This window comes from Lactuca saligna, chromosome 1 (genome assembly GCF_052625555.1).
Source record: "Lactuca saligna cultivar CGN05327 chromosome 1, ASM5262555v1, whole genome shotgun sequence".
NCBI classification, from domain to species: domain Eukaryota; kingdom Viridiplantae; phylum Streptophyta; class Magnoliopsida; order Asterales; family Asteraceae; genus Lactuca; species Lactuca saligna.
The window spans coordinates 10643575-10669885 of record NC_136417.1 but is presented as its reverse complement, the minus strand read 5'-3'; the positions used below and the strand labels follow the sequence as shown (position 1 = coordinate 10669885).

Below are 26311 nucleotides of genomic sequence, written 5' to 3'. Positions count from 1 at the left end.
TTTATAATATGTTACACTACAAAAAACACTCTCTTGTCATATATTTTTTTATCTTCTACCTATGGATCCAAATCAAAATACTTCACCTATTCCAAACACTCCAAATGATCCATTAGCAAATCTTAATTACATGCAATTGATAACATCTCCAATCCAACAACAACATATATTCAACAATCTTTCATACCACCCACACTACTACCAACAAAAACAACCCCCACAATTCAATCAATCTCAATTTCAAGCCTTTCAACAACATTCTCTGTAATTTCAACCTCAAACTTCCCAACGTCAATATACTTCCCAACATCAATAATTTCACGCACAACCATCTCAAGTTCCATTATCTCAATCCCAACTTATATCTTGACAATGACGACGGCGACGAATAGGTTAACCAGATCATAAAAGGCAAAAAAATCAAACGATCCAGAAAAATTGCACAATGGACTGAAGAGGAGAATGAAGCTTTAGCTAAAGCTTGGATTTTCATATCACAAGACGGGGATGTGTACAACGCGCAAACCGGTCAAAGTTTTTGGAATCATGTTTTAGACCACTTCCACGCGTTATTAGGAAGAAAAACGAACCGGACATACGAGGCGGTCAGTGCAAAATGGCGTGACCTTTGAGTGGCTTGCACCAAATTTAACGACGTATTTGACAACCTTAAAAATATGCATAAAAGTGATAGCAACGATTTCAATATTTTAACAACCGCATTGTACCAATACAAAATTACCAACAATGGTAAAGCATTCAGCAACCAAAAAGTGTAGGAAGTTTATCGTAACAAAATAGGTTCTTTATCCTGATACGACATTGCACCAATACAAAATTACCAACAATGGTAAACCATTCAGCAACCAAAAAATGTGGGAAGTTTGTCGTAACAAAATAGGTTCTTTATCGTGATACGGAGTATTAGGGATCTACCTCCAACAAAAAGGCAAACACTTCTGAGACGGACATTAGTGTTAGCCTCGACCTCAATGATGAGTTCAATGCCACCGAGGGAGAGGGTCTACCGGACGTCCAACTTCGTCGACCACTGGGAGGGACAAAGAGAGAAAGTGAGCGTATTCAAGCGGAAAATCAACCAACAAGGATGTACTAGCGGAGAAAATAAACAAAACTAAGTTTTTAGAAAAAAAAAATTAAATCAACGGAGAAAGCTCGTCGGCGAAAAATAGCACTCACCGATCTTTAAATTTTAAACACGGTGTTGCAAGCGAATCTCAACCCGGAAAATTTAAGCGCGTTTTCAAAATATTCAACAACAAGTTCTCGAAAAATATTGCAACTATATTCTATGTTTTTTCTGGTTCAGCAGTTTTCCTGTGTATCTATCGTTGGAGTGTTAAATTTCGTACGGTTGCAATTATTATTATAATTGAAGTTGCAACAAGTGAGACAACATAACTCTCACTTGGACTATCTTCTATGCCTCGGATTCATCGTCTTTGGTCTTGAATTCATCAACTTAATTCGTCGTATTTTTTAGGTTCTTCGTAGAAATTGCCAAGAGAACTAATTAGTGACTTCCCATTTAAAAACTAAGAAAACAAGTCTTGTCCTTCAAGTGCTTGGAATAATTTCTTATCCAAATGCAGTGAGCTTATTCTTCTTAATATATATCCTTTAATGTGTAGAATGTTTTCACAATAATTTTCTCCATATATATAGCACCGGTCATCGATTCCCAAAGACAAATTAAATATGAATATCTCTATCTGTGTTTCCAATTATCATCTTATGAAAGATCATAAGATCGGGATAACATCGTCTCTTTCATCAACAGTAGCAGGTATGACCGCAAGGGATATGTGGCTTACCCGTCTACGATCATTCAAATACTTTGTAGAGTGGGTAATGCTACTACGTGATTTGTATTCCCTGTTAGAGGGGCCCACGCGGTGGTTTTTCTGTACTATGCATACCATCATTTCTGCAGTAATTAATCCAGCTGTTGCCTTCCACTATACCATCCATTTTAGCCATGATGAAATTGTTGAAGATAAGTTGTTAGAAGTAGATGTGGGGATAATTATGGAAAGATTGGGTATGGTGTCCGATGATGAAGATATAAAAATAATTACTAGCGTGGAGGAGATAACAAGTTTATTCCATGAGAACGAGCCAACATTGGATGAACTGAAGGAAGCATTTGGTGTGTTCGATACAAACAATGATGGGTTCATAGATGCAAATGAGTTGCAACTTGTTCTTTCCAAATCTGGATGTTCATGCATATCAGAAAGTGAGTGTAGACGAATGATTGATGGGTATGATGTTGATAAAGATGAGAAGATTAATTCCAAAGAGTTTTTGAAGCTCATTGAAGATGCTCTTCTGTGATTTCCCATATGTTTCTTTTTTCTTGAACGGCATGTGTATCTATGTTTATCTTGAATAAGATATGATTTTATATATATATTCTTTCAAGTGGTTTTGCATTGATATTACATGAAAATCAATCATTCAACATTAAACTTGTAGAGCTGCAAAATATATAGGGTCACAAGATCTTTGGTTTTGGGTGATGTGAGCGCTGCCCTTTCCTGCCACATTATGCGGAACCAAAAACCTAAAGAAACACCAACCTCACCTACCTGTAATCAATAGAACAATGTTAATTAGTAATTTTTCTCAATGTTGTATGCTAATCATGAAGTAATGTTTAGATATAGTATTTATTAACGTTTGCAAGACTTTTCTCATTTGTATCTTTTTTGAGTGGACTGATCAATCCCACCTGTGTACTTAACTTAAGGACTAGAGAAGAGAAAGACTGGATCGATCTTGATTAACACTTCTTGCTTAACTGATATCTAGCCAACTTATGATCTCGGTGTATATATAGTGATACAGAATGAGTTTCATCATGAACAAAGTCCACCAGTGGTGCAATTAAAATATCAGACTCTCTAGCATTATACCACCTGCTAGCCCCAATGCTGGAAATTAACGCATTATAAGAAGTGGTGGTAGGTTTGATGACGACCTGGTGAGAGTGTTGCATGCGACCTGAAAACGGTGACCGAAGCCTGCTTTGACGATGGCCATCTTCATATTCTCCGGCGATGCCTATTTGTAGAGAGGGTGTTTTGTGTGGGTCCTTGAGCTAACAAGTTCTGAATCTATGGGTTCTATTGTTTTAGCTTGGGGCTGGCCTTAAAACTTGAAAGCATTGTTTTCTTAAGAACTCGAAAACTGCATTGGTATGAACATATTTATTAACGTAGTTTTCTTATTTTTTACTGATATCTAAGTAAAGGATTCTAATAATGAACCCAGAAGGAAAGCCAAACAAAGACGAACCGACGGAGAAAAACATGCTACCTTGTTGATGTTGATCACAAGGCGTTGAAATTTTCTATGTTTGAAATTTAGTATTGTAATGACCATTCGGTGCATAATATGTATCATTTCAGTTTTTTTTTTTTTAAACGGCAAAACGATTCAGTGGAACCCTTTATAGTAAGGGTGAGCAAAAACCGAACCACTGAATAAAAAACTATCAACACCGAAAGAAAGCGTAACCAACCAACCGAAACCAATGCAAAAACCGACGGTGCGGATTTAATTTAAAAAAAAAAAAACGAAGTTATCGGTACGGTGCGGTTTTTATCAAAAAACTGGTCCATCAAAAGCAAACAGACAAATAAATAATAAATTATTAATTTATATTATATACATAACTATATGTCACATATTATTTGAAAAAGTGGTAAATACTAATATATATATATATATATATATATATATATATATATATATATATATATATATATATATATATATATATATATATATATATATATATATATATATATATATAGATTGAGATCGGTTGAGAACTTATAGTTTCCCGAGAACTAAACATGGACCGTTGGATTGAATTTAAGATCATAAGGGTAAGATTGTCTTTTACGTTTTTTATTACTTTAATTACGTAACTACAACATCTGTATAATTTTCTTTCCAAAATATCAACTTCTAACCTTCAAAATTATCGAAATCAATGACGAAATCATATAAAATCTACATCGATCGAATAGTTGTCGCTGTTAATGCAAATTCGAGATCGATTCCAAAGAAAAATTCATACGATTCGTCATTGATTTCTTTCGAGGTTATGATATTATCTTAAATTCATACGATTCATTCATTACGATTATATCAATGAAGGAAAAACATATTACCGAATGTAAATTCATACAATTCATTCATTCATTACTTTTTATTTGGATATTTAAATACAATAGCATTCGGATTTCTAATACGTTGTTTTATTGAATGTAAATTGAGATTTTTTTTTCAACAATTTAATGGATTCAGGAAGAATAATTGAAAATCTGCAAAGCGACATAAATTTTTTAGTAGGTAATGATTCATAATTTTTTTAATAATAAATGTATGGTATTAAAATTTACTTAATTGATATTCATATTAAAATCACATATGAATAATATATGAATCACATATTCATATATGAATCATATATAAGTCGTATGTTATTCATAGTTGATTCATTAAAAAATCATGTGATTTATACCTGAATTACATTTGATTCATATATGAAGGTGCTCATTTGTTTCAGCCATTGATTCATTAACTGAGAATTTTTCACGCCATTAATGTGCATATAAGCGATGCTTTTCTTTTTTATGCTCAAAATGTTCTTGAGATGTTTCTATATTTGATACCATTGCATCTACAGCTTCGGATAATGCAAGTTCTTGTTCTGACACTTCCTTAGAAGCACTTCCATCATTTTCTTTCGCAAGTACTCGTAAAAACTGAAAAATTATCAATTAATATTGTTGATTATGAAGTATATAGAAGAGTTCATATGGAATAAACCAAGTATAATATTGTAATCATGTCAACTAATTTGATTCAAGCATGAAAGTATGGAGTTACATACTGATCCAACATTACGCCTGACATTAGAAGAGATAGCAGTTGTCTCAATATCAGGCCAAGCTGCACTTTCAATTTCTAGGAACCTGTTCTTGACAAAGATGTAGTATATGTGATTTACTCATGATTTACATGTGAATTACATTTTTTCATATGCAATACATTTGTGATTTATATGTGAATCATATGTGAATTACATGTAATTCACATATGAATTCACATGTAATATACTTGTTATTTACATGTGAATCACATGTAATTTATATGTGAATTACATGGATTTACTCATGATTTACATGTGAATTATATTTGTTTCATATGTCAATCACATATGAATAATATATGTTTCTATGTAAATCAAATTGTATTCAAACATAATTTTCATTTTAATTACATACACTGATGATAAATAAACATATGATTTTAATAGGTGATGTTGATGAAGAATCTAGTGAATTTAACATAAACAATGATGATATACATATTGAAGATGCATTTTTCAAAGATATTATTGAAGAGGATGAGCAAATTTCTTCAACATCCCAGTTAAATGATAATGAAGGTAAGTTTCTATTAATATTAATCTTGATTGTAACTAAAATATTACTTTGATTTTAAATGACATGTTTTCCTATATATGATTTGATTTAATATTATTTAATTTGCAGCAAAACATTTTGAATCAGAAGATGAATATGAATTAAGCTGCATAGAAGTAAAATCTCCTTGTCGCACAAAAACAATTGACTGAGTCCCAAGAGTTGATGAATCATTCCTGCCAAAGAAAGATATGGTGTTTGAAACATTAGATCATGGAATTCAGTTTTACCAAATATATGCAAAGAAAGCAGGATTTGATTGCAGGCTTGCATCAAGTAAAATGATTGATGGTATTTTACAATACAAGTATGTGATATGTAGTAGGGTCGGTGAACCAGATAAGAAAAATGTTGACACTTTAAATGGAGTAGAAGGCAGACAAAAAAGAAAACATCCAAGCCAAATGATGTCTTGCGAAGCAAAGATATGTTTCAAATTTATAAAAAATATTGATCAATTTTTCATTAATACATTTGTTGAAAAACACAATCATGAGCTCTACACAAACAGTACAGTGCACATGTCAAAGTCAAAAAGAAAGTTGGATCATTATGACAAGACAATTATAACTCAGTTAACCACATCAAATATAGGAGCAAGCAAAGCACGTAGCATGGTTACTGGTTTAAAGGGTGGTTACAGTAAACAAGGTGCAAAGAAATTGACTACAAATTTTTTTCAAGAGACTTAAATTGCTATATAGGAGATAGTGATGCAAATATGTTGATAAATCTTTTAACACTACGACGTAAAAATGTGCCTTCTTTCACTTTTCATTACTTGTTTGAGGATAATAAGCTAAGGGCACTGTTTTGGGCAGATGCAATAGCAAAAAGAAACTACAAAGAATTCTATGATATGGTATCATTCGATGCTACATACAAAACAAACAAGTAAATAATACTTAGTTTCTTTAATATTTATATATTAAAATATTTGCATTTAGTATTTATGTTAAATATTTTAATGATTTTCAGATATAATGTGATATTTGTTCCATTGACTGCAATTGATAACCATAAAAGATGTGTCTCCATTGGTGTTGGTTTGCTAGCTAAAGAAACAACATAATTTTATACATGGCTTCTCAATAGGGATGTCAACGGGGGCAAACGGGACGGGGAGTGCATCCCCCACCCCCGCCCCCGCCCCCACCCCCGGAATGTTTAGCCTTTCTACCCCCGAATCCCCTTTATTACCCCCGTCCCCGTTCCCCCGCCCCCGATTGATTTTGGGCTACCTTTTTTTAGGATGAAAGAAGTTGTTATTTAGGCTAAAAGAAGTTATGTTTTAGGTAACAAATAATTATTTATAGCAGAATTTTACATGTTAAAAATAAAAAAGTTATAGCATTTTAAAACATTATACTAACAACTTAAAAACATGTTTTTGATGAATTTTGGAAGTTTAAAATCATGTAATTGTTTATTATATTTATATAATTAATATATGTAAATATATGTGTAATTTATTAACGGGATCCCCATGGGGGTTTCGGGACGGGATTGCCTACCCCTGCCCCCGCCCCTGAAAATAAAACGGGGGTTAACCTTGCCCCCACCCTCGCCCCCGCTCCCCATTTTTTTTAAAAAAAAAATCCCCCAAACGGGACGGGGGCCCCACGGGAACGGGATCCCACGGGACTTTTTGACATCCCTACTTCTCAAATGCTTTCTTAATTGCTTTGGTAGACAACCTAATGTTGTGGTCATTAATCAAGATTCAGCTATGGCTAAAGCTGTAGAAACCGTTTTTAATGAATCAACTCATCGTCTTTGCATGTGGCACATTGGAAAGAAATTAACAGATAATGTAAAATTGTATTATAATATTTAAATAAGTTTTCATTTATAATTTGATTAAAAACTTTTTTTAATGTCCCATTTATTCAGTCACAGATGAAAGCATTGAACTTTTGGGATTTGTTTGCATAACTGTATACAGAGCTATATACGTGCATGTATGATCAATTATTATGACTAATGATTCACTACATACTTGATATATGACCAATTATTCATTTGTTATTTACATGTGATTAATATGTGATTCATTTGTAATTTGCATGTGAATTACATATGATTCATATGTGAATCATATGTGATTCACTTGTTATTTACATGTGAATCTCTACATACTTGATAAATGTATTAAGGAAGAAAATCAAGTTGTATAAAGGCGACAAAAATATGAAAAATAAAACATACTTAAAAACCAACTCTGTATCGTCACCAAAAGTGTAGTTGATCACCTGTGTTATTATAATACTAAAACAACATTCATATGTGAACATTAAATATCATGTTTTCCATTTATATATTAAATGTAACCTTTTATTTTTGTAGGTTTCAGCAAAAATAATAAATGAGACTAGCTTTAGAAAAGAATGGAAGGTCTAATTTGGAATTCTTGTATTGATCCGGATATATTTGAAGAAAAGTAGAAGTATCTAATAAAAAGATATAAAACTAGAAGATAACAAATGGCTGAAAGAGATGTATAATATTCGAACAAGTTGGATTTCGGCTTATTTTAGAGATACTGCACTGTTAGGGCTGATGAGGACAACATCAAGATCAGAGAGTGTAAATAGCTTCTTCAAAAGATTCATGTCAAAAGATTCAAATCTAATTATGTTCATTTGCAAATTTGAATCTGCAATGAATGAGTAAAGAAATCTTCAATCAACAAACGACTTTAATTCCAAAAATAAAAACCCACCAATTTAAACAAATATTCAATTTGAAGTACAAGCATCAAAGTTCTACACACATAATATATTCAAATTATTTCAAAAATAAATAGAAGATTCTGTCTGGACATGCTCAGCCACACCATATGAGAGAGTTCAAGATCATAAAACATACTTTATTATTGAGAAAATAATGGATGAAAATATACAAACAGAAGTGTGTTCTTCAACAAAAATTCATATATTTTCAAAAGTCACAACAGAAAGCAATTTTAATACCAGGTGTGTATGTTATTAAATAACTTTATTTATGAATGAAATTCATATGTGAACTACATGTTATTTAATCTTATATACAATTTATTCATATGTGAATCACATATGATTTACTTTTCAATTACATATAAATCACATGTTAATTACATGTTATTTATATGTGAAACACATGTGATTCATATGTGAATTGTATATAAATTACATATGAATCACATCTAATTCATATGATTTACATGTGAATCACATGTAAATCATGTGAAAAACATATGTGATTTACATGTGAATCACATGTAAATAATATGTGAATTACCTGTGATTAAAATCTGAATTTAATTTCATAAACAATTAATTCAGTTGTTATTAAAATGAAAAATATTATTTGATTAAGTTATAAAATAGTATAAATTTAAATGAAAAACAATATAATTAACATGTGTCTTGTATAAATATTTTCCAGGTTAAGGTATTTCCAAATGAAGAACATATAAATGTACTTGTCTGGTATTTGAACAATATGGAATTTTATAAAGGCATATATTATGTGTTATGAAATCAAATTTTGTAAAAAAATATACCATCAAAATATATGTTGAGAAGATGGCAGAAAAGTATAATAAGACATGAGGAATTGATAAAAAAAAGTCATGGTATTGCTGACAATATTAGTGGATGTGAAAGAATGATACAAGATGCATATTCTATAGTCACAGAATGTATCAATGTTATTGGACATGATGCTGAAGCGATGACTCAATTTCTTTAATGGCGGAAAGAAATTCTAACCAAAGTTAAATCAAATCCACCAAAGAAAGATAATCGTACAAAAAAGGAAAAGTTGGATTCAATGATTGGAGTATCAAAGCCATATGTACCTACAATAAAGAATCCAAAAGAGATTACATACAAATTATGGGCAACAGGAAAGAGAGTTAAGAGCCAGAGAGAAATAACAATGGAAAATGTTGGGAAGAATTCAAGATTTTGTACTTATTGTGAAAAGAAAATCACTCCAAATGAAAAGCATGACATAAGAAATTGTCCAAAAAGAATTGAAGATGAATTAAGAAAGAAGCAAGAAGCAGAAAAAAGAAACAATATGAGATACAAGTAATACTTTTTATTCTAGTTAATACCTTTTTTTTTAACATTTTAAGATATATTGATAACAATAATATTTTTTTAACATATTTTATAATTTTACTTTTAGACTACATTTAATGCGCCACATGGAAATTAGCCAAATTATATATGAATTGATTGTGGATAATATATAAATAACATGTGAATATATAAATTATATACAAAACACAAGTTGATTTACATCTGAATAACATATGATTCTCATGCTAATCACATCTGAATTACATGTGCTAATCACATCTGAATCACATATGATTCTTATCTGGATTATATACTAAATAAGATGTGAATTAAAAAGGAATACGAAATGAGTTACTTCTCCATAATTATGTTTGATTCACATATGAATAATATGTGGTTGAAGTATTTCAAACAAATTATGATTCACATTCACATATGAATCGAATATGTCATTTATATTTGATTCAAAATTAACACATGAATAATGTCTAATTGACATTCACATATGAATAAAATATGTGATTAATAAAAACATCTCATAATTAAACAATTCTATTTCAAAATAAAACATTTTTGAAGTTCATAATTTCACTACATTTTTACCTTGTTCAAGATTAGAAATAATTTAGAAATACATACTCATTTTTTCCTTGTGTCAAGATTAGATGCTTATTAATCATTTTTTCATTCTTCTTTATCAACATTATTTCCTTCCACACCTGAATATAATTAAAAAAAATTATTAATAATTTGTAATAATCAAATATATATTATTCATAAATATGTAATATAACTTACATCCTTTTAAATATTGTCTTTGTTTGTCTTTCACAAGGGCATTTTTGTGTTCCTCTTGTTTTTTGTTATGTGTACCTACAACCTTTTTAAGATCCTTTACTTTCTTATCATTTGTTTCCGGCATTTCAACATCTTTTCCTCTTGTTGCAGTTTCTTTATCACAACGAGGGACATTTTTTTTGTCTTTTTTTGTACTTCTTTAAAGAAGATCTTTTGGCAATTTTGGTGTAATGCCTGTGTTTCTAGGCTTGTCATTAATGTTGATATAATAGTCTAGGTTAACCTTTGTAACCCGTTTTGAAATAATAAAAGTGTATTATTTGAGTATTATGTGTTTTGTGCTTAATTGTGTCTTAACGTAATCAAGAATAAAAATAAGCGTCAAAATAAAATGTTAGATAAAGTTGATATCAATGGGAAATGTTGTAGTAGTTGAAATGAGGTTTCCGAATATATAGAGAATGCCGAAATCCGAGTTATAACGAGGAAGTTATGACATGTCGAAGTTTCACGACAGAACCGGCAACGCTAAATGACGTAAAAAGTGAAATTTACGTTAGAGCGATATTTAGCCTTAGTGATCTAAACGAATGGTGTAGAGTTCGTTAAACCGAGAGCGTGCATAAGAAGAATGCTCACATCTGACTTCGTATGAGGAAGTTATGATTTTCTGAAGTTTCGACTTAGCAGTATGTAGCCCGAATACTCGATTCGAGATCGAGTGATTGTTGGTCTAAACAATCTAAATGAGAATCGAAGATATCGTTAATTGTAGTGAAATGATGAAAAGATAGGTGAAAACGGACGTCGGATGAAGAAGTTATGAATTTATAACGGAGTTTTCCTGTCCCGATCTACTAAATATAAATAATAAAAATAAAATCAAAATTAGCCGATGGGGTCTAAATGAAAGTTGTAGAGCGTAGTCTCACCTACGCGTGGATATAAAGAACGAAGAAAACGGAATTCGTATGAAGAAGATATGAATTTTCAAAGTTTATTAAATAATTAATATTTAAATTTATTTATTATATCCGATATTATCCGAAGAGGAGTCACCGGACATATCCGAAGTACGCCCAGCGTACCACGAAGCATGACGCAGCTCGCACTCGAGTTCTTCAGATGACACATGCAGTGATGATTTCGGAGGCTTACGCCCCGTGTAAGGCAGTACGACCAGCATACTGCGAGGCTTCAGCCTCCTATAAATAGGATGCAAGGGTTCCGGGCATATTTGCTCAATTCTTCTCTTTTTCGCGCCGAAACTTTGCATGTAAACCCCCGAATCCATCCCGACACCCCAAATCTCATATCCAAGTTAAGAATGAAGTTTTACGCTCCCGAAGATCCCGAGAAGTGCGATTCCCAAGCCGAAGCTCTGCCCGCGAGGAGTTCGATTTTTGTGGAGATCTTCCAGATCTACTGAAGAATACTACTTCTGCAAGTCGTAGTGCCGTCCATCATCTTCTGATCAAGTGAGTGTGTAATTACCTTCTTCTAACGCATAATTATGAAGTATTTTATACGAAATACGTGTTATGTGTATATTTGGTTGTTATATGCGTGAATGTATATTCACTTTCTTCCATCTAATAGATCTGATTTATTCTCTATGAGATATGTGTTGTGTGTGTGCCTCATCTGTTATACGGAATATGTATTGATTGAACATGCTATACAGGTTTTAAACTATGTATAAATATATATATATATATATATATATATATATATATATATATATATTATCTACTAATATGTTGGTAGAACATGGGTAGATAGTTGATGTGTGATAAACAGATGAGAGGCCTCGATGTTGTTGTTGTTAACCTAGTTATTCAGCGGAGTATGGATAACGACCACATAATCCTTCTAGACAGTCTTGTGGAATGCTAGCAGGTTCATAACCTGTAGGTGTTGTGAACGATGTGTTCACCGGTGTACTCTATCCCCCTCATGGTTGCGTTTAGGATATCTATTGTTGAGGAAACCCCTTAGCAGTAATGTCCATCCCGATGTAAATCCTAGATTAAGTCCCTTGAGATAGATGTTGTTTTAGGGACGTAAAGTGAGGATAACGGGAATGGGTAATCGGGTTATTGTTGGTTGGTGAAATTAAATATAGTTTATTTATTGTGGGTTGAAAACCCTATATGCTCACCAGACTCCCAAGCCTGACCCACTCAGTTTTATTTGTATTACAGGAAATGGCGCAAGGACATAAGATAGATGAATCATCGAGTTGTTTTGTTTACAAGTCTGTATATGTATATATTTGTTGAATAAGTTGTAATGTTATCGTTTATGCTATATGGTCTGTATCGGAACATGACATCCCGAGTTTTGATTATATAATGAAAATGCATCTCTTGATGAAATGCTTTGATAAATATTATTTTATCATATTTTTTTTTTGGGAACAAATTCCGCAACTCTTTTAAATCAAAAGGATTTACTCTGAAATTATTTTATAAAGCATAGATGAAATCAGTCTTTTCTGACCGAGATTTTGGGGATGTCACATTTGGTAACTTTACCAAATATATGTAAAGAAAGCAGGATTTGATTGCAAACTTGCATCAAGTAAAACGGTTGATGGTATCTACTATAATAAATGAAGGTTTTTTTGTCACATGTCTTCTTCTCCTTCATTTGGACACTTGGCATTTTCTAAAATTTTTAAGTTTTCTATTTTCCACTTGTCATTTTATTGTATTTTTCATTTTATTAAATTAAAATTTCACATTTAATGTGTAAGGTAATATATATGTAAAATATTTATTAGAAATGGTTTATATATGTATATATTCAATACATTAAAGTTTCAATAATTTTAATAATTCATTTTTTTTTCATTTTTCTTATAAATTCAAACTTTCAAATTGTTAAAATTTCATATATTTTTTTTAATTAAACCCATGTAATACATGGGTCTCACACCTAGTTTTACAATACAAGTATGTGATATGTAGTAGGGCTGGTGAACCAGATAAGAAAAACGTTGACACTTTGAATGGAGTAGAAGGAAGACAAAAAAGAAAACACCCAAGCAAAATGATATCTTGCGAAGCAAAGATATGTTTCAAATTTATAAAAAAATATTGACCGGTTTTTCATTAATACATGTGATTTACAAATGATTTACATGTAAATACATTTTTTCATTTGTAAATACATTTGTGATTTACATGTGAATTACAAAGTAGAATATATGTGAATTACATGTAATTCATAAGTGAATTACATCTGATTTACATGTAAATTCACAAGTAATTCACTTGTAATTTACATGTGAATCACATTTAATTCATATGTGAATCACATGTGAATTACATGTTAATCACATGTGATTTACATGTGATGCACTTGTCATTTACATGTGAATCATATGTCAGATTATACTAATAATTTACATGTGAATACAGTTTTTCATATGTAAATACATTTGTGATTTACATGTGGATTACAAAGTGAAATATATGTGAATTACATGTAATTCATATGTGAATTGCATGTGATTTACATGTGAATTACATGTAAATTCACAAGTAATTCACTTGTAATTTACATGTGATTTACATGTAAATCACATGTGATTCACTTGTGATTCACTTGTGATTCATATGTGATTCACTTGTCATTTACATGTGAATCACATGTAATTCATGTGTGAATTAAATCATATTTAATCACCAAACTACTACCATCAAATGTTCATAGACACATATATAATTCTCATTTAATAAAACATATATAATATATTAAAACCACCAATATACCTATACAATCTCATTTTAAATGACGTGTTTTCCTATATATGATTTGATTTAATATTATTACTTTGCAGCAAAACATTTTGAATCAGAAGATGAAGATGAATTAAGCTACATAGAAGTAAAATCTCCTTGTGGCACAAAAACAATTAAGTGGATCCCAATAGTTGATGAATCATTCCTGCCAAAGAAAGATATGGTGTTTGAAACATTAGATCATGGAATTCAGTTTTACCAAATATATGCAAAGAAAGTTGGATTTGATTGTAGGATTACATCAAGTAAAATGATTGATGGTATTTTACAATACAAGTATGTGATATGTAATAGGGCTGGTGAACCAGATAAGAAAAATGCTGACACTTTGAATGGAGTAGAAGGCAGACAAAAAAAAAACATCCAAGCCAAATGATGTCTTGCGAAGCAAAGATATGTTTCAAATTTATAAAAAATATTGATTAGTTTTTCATTAATACATGTAATTTACTAATGATTTACATGTGAATACATTTTTTCATATGTAAATACATTTGTGATTTACATGTGAATTACAAATTAAAATATATGAAATTACATGTAATTCATATGTGAATGACATGTGATTTACATGTAAATTCACAATTAATTCACTTGTAATTTGCATGTGATTCATTTGTCATTTACATGTGAATCATATGTCAAATTATACTAATGATTTACATGTGAATACATTTTTTCATATGTAAATACATTTGTGATTTACATGTGAATTACAAAGTAAAATATATGTGAATTACATGTAATTCATATGTGAATTGCATGTGATTTACATGTAATTTCACAAGTAATTCACTTGTAATTTACATGTTAATCACATGTGATTTACATGTGAATCACATGTGATTTACTTGTATTTTACATGTGATTTACTTGTCATTTACATGTGAATCACATGTAATTCATATATAAATTACATCTTATTTAATCACCAAGTTACTAGCATCAAATGTTCATATACATATATAATTCTCATCTAATAAAACATATATAATATAATAAAACCACCAACATACCTATACAATCTCATTTAGACAATCTTCTCTCTGAGACACCTCACAAGCTTTTGTCCTAATGTTTATGAAACCTGAATCAAATTTCTCATATAATGATTTCAATAATCAAAATACATATTAACAAACTGCCAGATTGTTAAGAGAAATCAATATTAAGAAATTGCCTTTAATCATTGTGAAAACATTAGTAAATAGAACATTAACATACAATGGTTATGAATTTACAAAAGGATAAAGGTAAACAACAACTAAACATCACAATAACATCAACAAGAAAAATATTTGTTGTGTTTGGTTTTACATAAAAACAATTTCCAACATCATTATACACACTACCATTACAATGTCAGCAACACTTAGACAACCGTAAAAACAAACTTAAATAACTTTTACTACTACTACTACTTCCTTTCTTCACATCATATGTCAGACGCTCAAATCCTCAATTCCAGTTTGCATAATATATGTAAACAAACAAAACAAATAATCACAATAATATTTGTAAAACACTATAATGACTAAGTTTAAGAACTTTTGGTAAATTATGCAAGTTATGCTAATATACATTGTGTTATTGTCATCTTATGTAAAAAAACAAGTTTATGGTGGTAGTTTGGTGGTTAAATGAGAATTATATATGCATATGAACATTTGATGGTGGTAGTTTGGTGGTTAAATAAGATGTAATTCTCATATGAATTACATGTAATTCAGATGTAAATTACAAGTGAATCACATGTTAAACACAAGTGAATCATATATATGATTCACTTGATGAATTACATGTTTTTGGCATTCAAAATCATATATGTGATTCACATGTAAATAACAAGTGAATCACATGTAAATCACAAGTGAATCATATATATTTGATGAATTACATGTTTTTGGCATTCAAAATCATTATATGATAATTTTCAAACTTGTAATTCATCATAACATCATCAATACAAGGCTTAAATAAAGGGAATAAACAAAAAAGATCAAACATACTTACCAAAAAAAAAAGTCATCTGCAGTTGGATGAGCTTAATAAAATCTCCACATCTTGGTGCAGCAAAACAGAGACTTTAAATCCCCTCTTTCAGGTCAAGACAACATTCCTTGTACTACCGTAGGACAAAAATCCATAAAATTGGATAATCATGGCAATTGATAACATTAACAATAATAAATAAGACTAGATTTCCATATGAAGGATACTGATTGTTTTAAATCCGCGTACCTGATTCTTAACATCATTGGTGACTACACCATATCCTCTCCGTGTTCAAGTGATTGGTCTCCGTCTTAGACCACCTCACCGATGAAGACATCATCTCCGACGACTAGGAGGCGATTAGACGACAATAGTCGAGATGAGAGAGAGAGAGAGAGAAAGAAAGGGGTCTGAATTATTTATTTACTAAAATACCCCTCATTCATAATAATTATGATGCCCCCATGTATTTTTTTTCAAACTATTTACAAAAACCCCACTAAGCATCCTAGCCTTTCATTGTTTTGATCTAATGGCTCACAATTGATTGTCGGGTTCTCGGAAAACTTTTGAGTTCTCAAATGATCCTTCATATATATATATATATATATATATATATATATATATATATATATATATATATATATATATATATAAGTCGATATCTATTTAGAAAGTTATTGTAACGATCCAATTTTCACTTCCTGCAGGTCAAGCACTGCTCGATGTACCATGCCACATCGGATTATTGGTGGCCCTGCGATGTAGTGTCAATAGTCCTCGACTATCATAATCGAAGGAGGAAACCTGACCCACCACACGCTCACTCTTCCGATGTTCCTCCTTGATAACCTCCTGTTGAGCCTCCCGAATCTGCTCCAACAGAGGAGTCACCACAGCCATCCTCAAGCAAATATCCCTGATCGGCGCCGCCGTGCGACTAAGCGCATTGACCACCATGTTGGCCTTTCCCGGGTGGTAAAGGATCTCACAATCATAATCCTTCACCACGTCTAACCACCGACGCTGCCTCATGTTCAGATTCGGCTGATCCATGAGGTACCTCAAACTCTTATGGTCTGTGTAAATGGTACACCAAACCCCGTAGAGGTAATACCGCCAAATCTTGAGAGCGAAAACCACCGCCCCAACTCCAAATCATGTGTCGGGTAGTTCGCCTCGTGAGGCTTGAGCTGCATCGAAGCGTAGGCAATAACATGCCCCCTCTGCATCAATACCGCGCCCAACCCTGAAATAGACGCGTCACAATAAACCACAAAATCCTCTACGCCCTCTGGCAGGGCTAAGATCGGCGCCTCGCACAATCTCTGTCTCAATGTCTCAAACGGTGCCTGCTGCTTGGGTCCCCACCGAAAGACTACGACTTTCTTTGTCAATCGTGTCAGGGGTACGACTATCTTGGAGAAATCCTGAATGAACCTCTGATAATAGCCTGCCAATCCTAGGAAACTCTAAATCTCAGATGGAGACTTCGGAACCTCCTATCTCATCACGGCCTCAACTTTGGTCGGATTGACCAGAATCCCGTTCTGGTTGACAAGGTGTCCGAGAAATTGCACCTTGCGCAACCAAAACTCACACCTGGAGAACTTGGCATACAAGCTCTCCCTCCTCAGGGTTTCCAAAACCTCTCTCAGATGCTCCTCATGCTCCTCCTACGTCTTGGAATAAACCAAGATGTCATTGATAAAGACTATCACAAACCAATCCAGCATCGGTCTGCATACGCGGTTCATGAGGTCCATGAACGCAGCAAGAGCATTGGTGAGCCCAAACGGCATCACCACGAACTCATAGTGGCCATAGCGCGTCCGAAATGCGGTCTTCTGCGTATCCTCCTCCCTGACCCTCATCTGATGATAACCCGAACGCAAATCAATCTTGGAGAACCAAGATGCTCCCTGAAGTCGGTCAAAGAGATCATCAATCCTCGAGAGTGGGTAACGGTTCTTCACCGTTACCTTGTTCAACTCCCGGTAATCTATACACATCCGGTGCGACCCGTCCTTCTTCTTCACAAACAGAATCGGGGCTCCCCAGGGTGAACTGCTTGGTCTAATGAATCCCTTGTCTAGCAGCTCCTGCAACTGCGTAGACAACTCCTGCATCTCAGGAGGAGCCAGCCGATATGGTGCCTTGGCTATCGGAGCCGCACCAGGAACAAGGTCAATCCTGAACTCCACCTGTCGCTCCGGAGGTATCCCAGGAAGCTCCTCTGGGAAAACATCTGTGAAATCTCGCACCACTGGAACCTCGCTCACAGTCACCTTACCCGCCTCCCGGGTATCCATCACGTACGCAACATAACCTGCGCATCCCTGCTGAAGGTATCGTATAGCCCTTGCTGCTGAACAGACTGAGGGTCCACACTGTGGCCTCTCGCCATGAATCACTAACTCTCCCCCACCTGGGGTCCGGACTCGTACTAGTTGTTGTGCGCAATCTATCATTGCCCCATTAGGGCTCAACCAATCCATGTCTATAATCACCTTGTTCCCATGCAACGGAATGGGAACCAAATCTACCAAGTAGCGCTCCTCGAACAAACGCAAGACGCAATCTCGAAACACCATTGATGCTCACACCGATCGATCATCAACAATTTCTACCTCCAAAGGTCAATCCAACATGCCCGAAGACTCAGGAAACTTCTTGCTAAGCGCAAGGGACACAAACGATCGGGACGCACCCGAGTTGAACAACACCTGAACTGGGATACCGTTCACATGGAACGATCCTAACACATATACATATACCGAGTACATATCAATATCATAACATCATATAAATAAACGAGAGGTAAAGAATCATACCCGTCACCACATCGTGTGCTGCGCGTGCCTCCTCGGTGGTCAGCTGAAATGCCCAGCTCCTCACCACTGGAGCCTCTACCTTGTCCTGTCGACCATTTGTGATCCGCAGGGTCGTTGGAGCTGGCGCCTTCACCGGCGCTGAAGCTGTCAACTGGGGACAATTGGCCTTCTTGTGGCCTCTCTGGTTGCAGTGGAAACACAACAACTCCGATGTCTGAATAATTGTTGCTGGAGCAGTGCAATCCCTGCTATAGTGCCCAGTCTTGCCGCACTTGTAGCAGCCTGATGATCCCATCCTGCACGCCCCCTCGTGCGGCCTGCCGTATTTCCTGCAGCGGCTCGGTCCTGACTGGCCTTTCGGCCTACCATCTGATCCCTTGGGCTTCTTCCCCGAAGCCCCTCCTGTTTGTCCCTCCTCTGACTCCCGTTTCCGATATGCTCCAAATCTATCTCCCTCTCCCTCGCCTTGGCAATCATGGAGTCCAGGATGGGGCAGGCTGAAAAACTAACATGCTCCCGGATATCAGCCTGGAGCATGTCATGGTAGCGGGAGAGGGAGAGAGATGGAGAGAGAGAGAGACCTATATTTATTATTAATGATACTATACAGTAAATAGAAAAATAACTAAAAATGTATTAAGAATTCGTTTTAGTATATTTAGTTTTCCCGAGGGATTAAAACTACAAGCAAGCTTGCTCGATCATCAATCCAAAAATTTAGTGGTTTATATATCTTTTCTAAAAAAAATACATACCTCAGTGATCAATTTTACAGTTTTATCTAAAATTAATTAAACCCAGAGGTCTCTATAAATATTATAACGAAAGTTAGAAACTAATATGCTTGAAATTAGATATAAAGTTGAGAGGAACCAAAATCACCAAAAAGAATATGAAATTGGATCATTGTTAGATGTAATATTATCCTTTAATCAAATTTCCTATGTCATACAACTTAGAAGGAAAAAAATTAACATAAAAGATATGAAAATTAAGTATTAGGAACACAATTTGATGTATTTTAACCAATATTCCAAAAAGTTCGTTATAGCTTTGCCATAACACGTTGTAACTCCAAAGTTTGTATTTAACGTCATGTTTTAACAAAAATAAGGTATTAAGTCATATATGTATCTAAAAAAGAATAATATTAAAAAATATACATAAATCATTAACTGTATAAAAAACTGCCGTTTTAAGTCACGCTTTATAAACAACGTGACTCGTTATGACTCATAAAAAGATTGATGTTTGATATTGCCGTTAAATCATACCTAACTTTATTTAAAACATTGTTTTCGACATATGCATAAAAAAAATTAAAGATTAAAATGTTTAATCAAAATGTTATCAATTCCTAAATCTAGTCATATAAATAAAATAATGTTGAATATCTAACTAGGTGTGCACCATTCTAAAGTGGTGGCGGGAATTATTACCTTTTTGACAAATGTTTTTTTTTTTTTTTCTTTTTTTTTTTCTTCAGAAAATGTTAATTTACAGTTTTAATGATTATACATTTCTTAACTAATAGAAAAACATCATGACTATATGAAAAATGAAATAAGATTTAATTGTACATTAGTTATAAAACATGTATCTCTTAAATTTCAAGAAAAGTTTAATATGCTTTATAATATAGTTTATATATATATATATATATATATATATATATATATATATATATATATATATATATATATATATATATATATATATATGGGTAAAGTGAATATACCTAACAACCTTATATAAGCTTAGGTACCTAACCACATCATACTCGTAATTTTGTATCATGTTTGCATTGTAATCACCAAAAGTTTTTAAAATTCAACCTCGTAACTTGATTGCTTCCAAAATCTTTGGATTTTCACCATTATCTTCCTTCAAATGACGTCTTTCTATCGGAGACCCCCTAGTGGGCTTCATATACTACCGTTACAAATCAAATGGTGTAGGAGGAATATAATGGTGAATGTCTGAAAATCTTGGAAGTAAATCAAGTTAAGAGTTGAAGTTTAAGAACCTTAGACGATTGCAATGGAAATATAATGCAAAACAATGTAGTATAATGTGGTTAGGTACCTAAGCTTATATAAGGTTGTTAGGTATATTTACTTTACCCATATATATATATATATATATATATATATATATATATATATATATATATATATATATATATATCAATGTTCTAAAAATCTCATCACGGCTCTGTCATGACTCCAAGGGTTGTACTTGCCGCCAAGCTTTGACAAAATGACGCATTAAGTCATATATGTATATAAAAATGAATAATAGTAGGAAACACATATAAAATTATAAATTATATACAAAATTGCCGCATTAAATCACGCTTTACAAATAACATGGTTTGTCACAACCCAAAAAACCTTAAGGCTTGATATTACCACCAAGTTACACCTTACGTCATTTAGAAACATAATTCGTTATTAAAATTTAGCAAAATATATGTCCCTTAAGTTACAAAAAATGGATCTTTCAATTTTAATTGGGCTATTTTAGCCGATGATCAATAGAAGCAAAGCCACTTACAGAATCAGGCCCGGAACTTGAAACGGTGCCCTAGCAAAACATATAACCCTCCCGCCCCAGAAACTCGCATATGCGATACAGCTGACCTGTATATATAATGATCACCACATAAACCCTAATTTATATCTTCGGATCTTTAGAACTTTCACAATTCGCTCATTTTTCTTTGTTTGCTCGTTACGTTTCTTCTTCAGTTCTCCAATTTTTCGTTACATGCCGATCTTGTTTCTTTGCCAGTGATCGGTATTAAAAATACTTTGATGCTTGGGGCCATGAAAGCAACCAAATCTTTAGGCAAACAATCTTGTTTAGGTGTGTTTTTTAATCAATTTCTTGTTGTTTATTGCGTTTAAGCAGTTTATTTTGTTAAAATCCATATGTTTTACTGTCTGTGTGATAATACAATTGCAAATGATGATAAAAAGACAGGGACATCAGAACTCCAGTTTTGGAGTAGGGATTGACCAAGTCTATAATGGGAATCTCTTTGATGCAATTATCGCCCACAAAATATTTCATTTTAGCTTTTGTAAAATGTTCGACTTCGTGTCTGTTTTCTTGCTATCTTTAGAGTTTTCTTTTAATTTTTGCCTATGATGGTTTATAAATATACTTTGAGTTTACGCAATGAAAAGAATTTAATCTGAGGCAATTTATTTATGTTCTATATGGAATGACATTCTTTAAATAGCAGTTATTGTGTTTATCTACTTTTAATTTGTTGCAAGTGATGATAGATCAGACAGGGACATCTGTATTCTATTAGAACATGATGATTTGTCTGTGGGAATCTCTCTGATGCTTGATCATATGGTTATTTTCTTTTTAAATGTTTATGATAATGTTTTATTACATCTTCGTCAAGGTTTTTAATTAAAAATTCTTTCTGTGTAAAGATAGTATACCTTGCCAATGATGCATCTCATTCATATGTATAATCAGAACAAATAATGATGATACTCAAATATTGTCACTACCTCTGAGGCAAAGATTTTTCTAATAGTTTTTTGAATCATAAAAGTACTTGAATTTCACCATATCTTTGAAGTTGTTTTTGTTTTGGTAATGTTTTTCAATAAAATCCCCTTATTGAACGTGATAAATGACATCTGTTTATTGTAACTTTTCAGCAAGTATTTGACAAATCGGGAATGGAAGTTAATTTTTTTGATCGAAAGCCTTGTGATTGTTTTAGAAGAACGGAGATTTGAATCAAGACTTTGTAGAAGCTAAACAAAGTAGCCTTTGTTTGGCTCCAAAGTTATCATCATGTAAAATCATTTCTACCATTGATTATGAAGGCTTTTTCTCTAAATCATTATTTTTATTGGGCTGTCATTATACGTCTAATACGTTGCTGACTGAATGGCTTTAATCGGTATAGTACAACCATGTGTTATGTATTCATCATAACCCTGTAAGATAGTTTTAGCACATTAGTTTCCTCTTTTTTTCATTGTTTTAAAACTTGTTAAAATAATTAATAAAACTAGTTATAATATATAGTTTTTATAGTAAATTAATTGATTGTTTGTATACAAGCAATTAAAAGATTATTTTAATATGAAAATGTTAACTTATAACTTGTTTTATTAATATTTTTTAATAAGGTACATGTAGAGTACTAGAACTTCAAATTGTGGTTAGTGTGAGGGATAATGATTTGAAAGGGTAACGAACTTTCGAATTTTGTTACATTTAGTCAATAATTTTTTTTTGTCATCTATTTGTTATTGAACTATAGAAACTGTTCATATTTTATCCTTATGATCGGTTGTTACCGGTTATAAGGGTAAAATGTGAATAGTTTTGATAGTTTAGTGGCAAATAGATAATGAAAAAATGTTTAGTGATTAAATATGAACAAATTTGAAAGTTTGTTTCTCTCTAAAAAGTTCAATAAAGTTCAATGATTAAATGTGAATAAACTTATTATTGTATTATGTTTTAGCTTTATTTATTTTTGTTTAATGGTAGCAACATTGTTGATCAAGAAATCTATGAAATAAAAAAGCAAGATGTAACATCCGGATTTTCAGATATCATCATTTAAGTATTTTTCTTTTGAGTTAAGAAGAGAGACTCGACGAGTTAACGTCTCAACTCGTCGAGTAAGGTCGCGACTGATGATTCATATTAATGAATGGACTCGACGAGTCTGTGCTGTTGGCAGAAACCCTAAATCTTTGGGCTTGAGCCATATTTAAAGGCACTTATGGCCATTAATTGCGACTATCTTTTCCATAAATGAGAAACCTAGCGAGCTTGAGTGTGTAGAGTGAGAGGAAGAGTTATCTTGAGGTTTTTGGTGTGATAGATATGGACCCTTCTACGTTAGCCGAGAATATAAAGCTTTAGTAGAGTAAACCTTGGTTCAAAGTTAGGAAGCATTTATGGTATATATAGTTACTTTCATCTTACATATAGATATGAAGTATTTTATATAAATTACGTGCTATGTGTGCATATTATTTGAATACTTGTTGTCTATGCTGGATGACCTATTTTATACATGTTTTAAAAGATTTAAACGGTATATTTATTTTATATCTACAAATATGTTGCGGATGAAACATGGGTAGATAAAATAGTTGGTGTGTGATGAAATAAATTGATGAGAGATAGATGATGATAGAAAGGTGGTGTTAATTAGGTAAATAGATAATGATGAATATGTGATGTAGGATGAAAGGAGATACCATAACCTTAACCAACAATGTGGCGATGTAGTCATTTACCAGAGTATAGATGACGATCACGGATTATTCTAGACAATCCAGTGGAAACAACAGCAGGTCCATAACCTGTAGGTGGTGAATTACAAGTTTAAACGATGTTGTAACTACGTATTCATTTGATGATACTCTAACCCCTTAATATGAATTACGAGTTCAGACGATGTTGTACCTATATATTAATGGGATGTCACAAATTTCGCATGTCAAACCAATGGTCATAATGTCAAACCATTGGTTTTTTATTTCGGTTTTGGTTTTTTGTTTTTTTTAAATATATTTTCAGGGTTTTGTTTTTGTTTTGTTTTTTTTTAATTTTTTTTATTTTATAGATTTCTTCATCAACAAATGTTACTACAATTTAACAAAAATAAATAATTTGTTAAAACATAATACAAGAGGAGGTTTGTTCACATTTATTCATTGAACTTTTTAGATGGAAATGAATTTTCGATTTTGTTCATATTTAGTTACTAAACTTTTTTTCGTTATGTATTTACCATTGAACTATTGAAACTGTTCATATTTTATCCTTATGACCGGGAACAGCCGATCATAAGGGTAAAATGTGAACAGTTTTAATAGTTCAATGACAAATAGATAACGAAAAAAAGTTTAGTATAATGTTTTTTAAAAATTATGACTATTAAAATCAAAATAATGTTTTTTAAAAATTATGTGTTATCGGTAGAGTTTTTAGCAAAAAAATGTAAACTGATGGCTTTTTTAGTATAAATGCAAATTGTAGATGCTGTGATTGAACTTGTAAAAATTAGATGATGAAATAGGAAAAAATAATAAAATAAAATTCTTTCTTAGTTATTAATTATTTTAAATAAAAAAAGTTAATGTCTTTTTACAACTATCTAAACATGGTATAATAGATTTATAACGGTGTTACTAATAAAACATCCTTTAGAAACTATTATCACTTTCATTAAAAACAATTTATAATAAATTATTTATAATCAATTTTTTCAAAAAATAAAAAATGTTTTTTTTCCTTGAATAAACACCCCTATTAGTTTGAAACAAAACCTATACTAAAAAACGCCATAATAAAAAAAAGTCGAAGTGTTCTTGAAATCCTATTTTGACTAAGAATCGGGATGAGATTCTTACAAACCCTTCAATATATTCAATATAATTATAAATATAAATAGAATATAAACTTCAATATATTCAATATAATTATAAATATAAATAGAATACCAGAATAAAGACCATTCCCTAGAAAAATCAAGACACTAAACTCAACTTTGTTTTTCTTTAATTCACGGGGCCTTCTTTTTATTTTTATTTTCTTTATTTTTTATTTATAATCTTTTTTTTTTAATAATCAAATAGTATATAGTCATGCGTTTCTATGTAATAAGAATAATAAATTAAAAAATCTAAAATAATTTAAAACAAATAACTAAAAAATAAATATATATTTATATATGTAACAATTAAATATAAATGATTAGTTATTTATTTTTAAATGATACAGGTTGATAATATATATATATATATATATATATATATATATATATATATATATATATATATATATATATATATATAGCCGTTTACCCGCGCTAAGCGCCGGGCGACGAAAAGTTTTTTTCGGAAGATAGTTTCCTTTAGACGTGAGTTATTCATTACGGCCATTTGGTAGACTATTATGTGTCGAATAGTTCATTTCAACAAATAGTTTCTTGCTAGGTGTATAGTCATACAATACGATAAAAGTTAGAGTCTACATCTCAAATAATTCATCTGATAGTTCATACTTGATTTTAACAATATATAAATAACAACAATCTACAACCATATAGTTTTGTACATTTATAACATGTCTAATATATAAGCTACATCAATCTGTAATCATGTTGCTTCATCTGCTAGCCCTGCATTAAACATTAAATAAGCATCTAAGATACATATTTGAAGAAATTGTATAATAATAAGTTGTTGATTGTACCTTGTTAATCACATCACACTTCT

The 26311-nt window shown here is 32.0% G+C and overlaps 2 protein-coding genes, 1 long non-coding RNA gene and 3 other non-coding genes across 6 annotated transcripts; all 6 read left to right on the top strand.

The window, feature by feature from the left end:
- Positions 1 to 1932: 1932 nt before the first annotated feature.
- On the top strand, positions 1933 to 2358 carry LOC145002507 (putative calcium-binding protein CML46). Its single transcript, XM_078961765.1, has one exon. The coding sequence runs from the start codon at positions 1933 to 1935 to the stop codon at positions 2356 to 2358; it is 426 nt and encodes a 141-aa protein (XP_078817891.1).
- A 3358-nt stretch (positions 2359 to 5716) lies between these two features.
- On the top strand, positions 5717 to 6597 carry LOC145002501 (protein FAR1-RELATED SEQUENCE 5-like). The gene is made up of 3 exons (XM_078961761.1): positions 5717 to 6176; positions 6230 to 6419; positions 6504 to 6597. Exons 1-3 carry the CDS (start codon positions 5717 to 5719, stop codon positions 6595 to 6597), a joined length of 744 nt encoding a protein of 247 aa, XP_078817887.1.
- A 15004-nt stretch (positions 6598 to 21601) lies between these two features.
- On the top strand, positions 21602 to 22902 carry LOC145002619 (uncharacterized). The gene is made up of 2 exons (XR_013661868.1): positions 21602 to 21899; positions 22718 to 22902. It is a non-coding gene; the product is annotated as an uncharacterized LOC145002619 (long non-coding RNA).
- Positions 21992 to 22084, top strand: LOC145028053 (small nucleolar RNA R44/J54/Z268 family). Its single transcript, XR_013675809.1, has one exon. It is a non-coding gene; the product is annotated as a small nucleolar RNA R44/J54/Z268 family (small nucleolar RNA).
- Positions 22172 to 22242, top strand: LOC145028052 (small nucleolar RNA Z267). The gene has a single exon (XR_013675808.1). It is a non-coding gene; the product is annotated as a small nucleolar RNA Z267 (small nucleolar RNA).
- Positions 22308 to 22392, top strand: LOC145028054 (small nucleolar RNA R44/J54/Z268 family). Its single transcript, XR_013675810.1, has one exon. It is a non-coding gene; the product is annotated as a small nucleolar RNA R44/J54/Z268 family (small nucleolar RNA).
- Positions 22903 to 26311: the final 3409 nt, after the last annotated feature.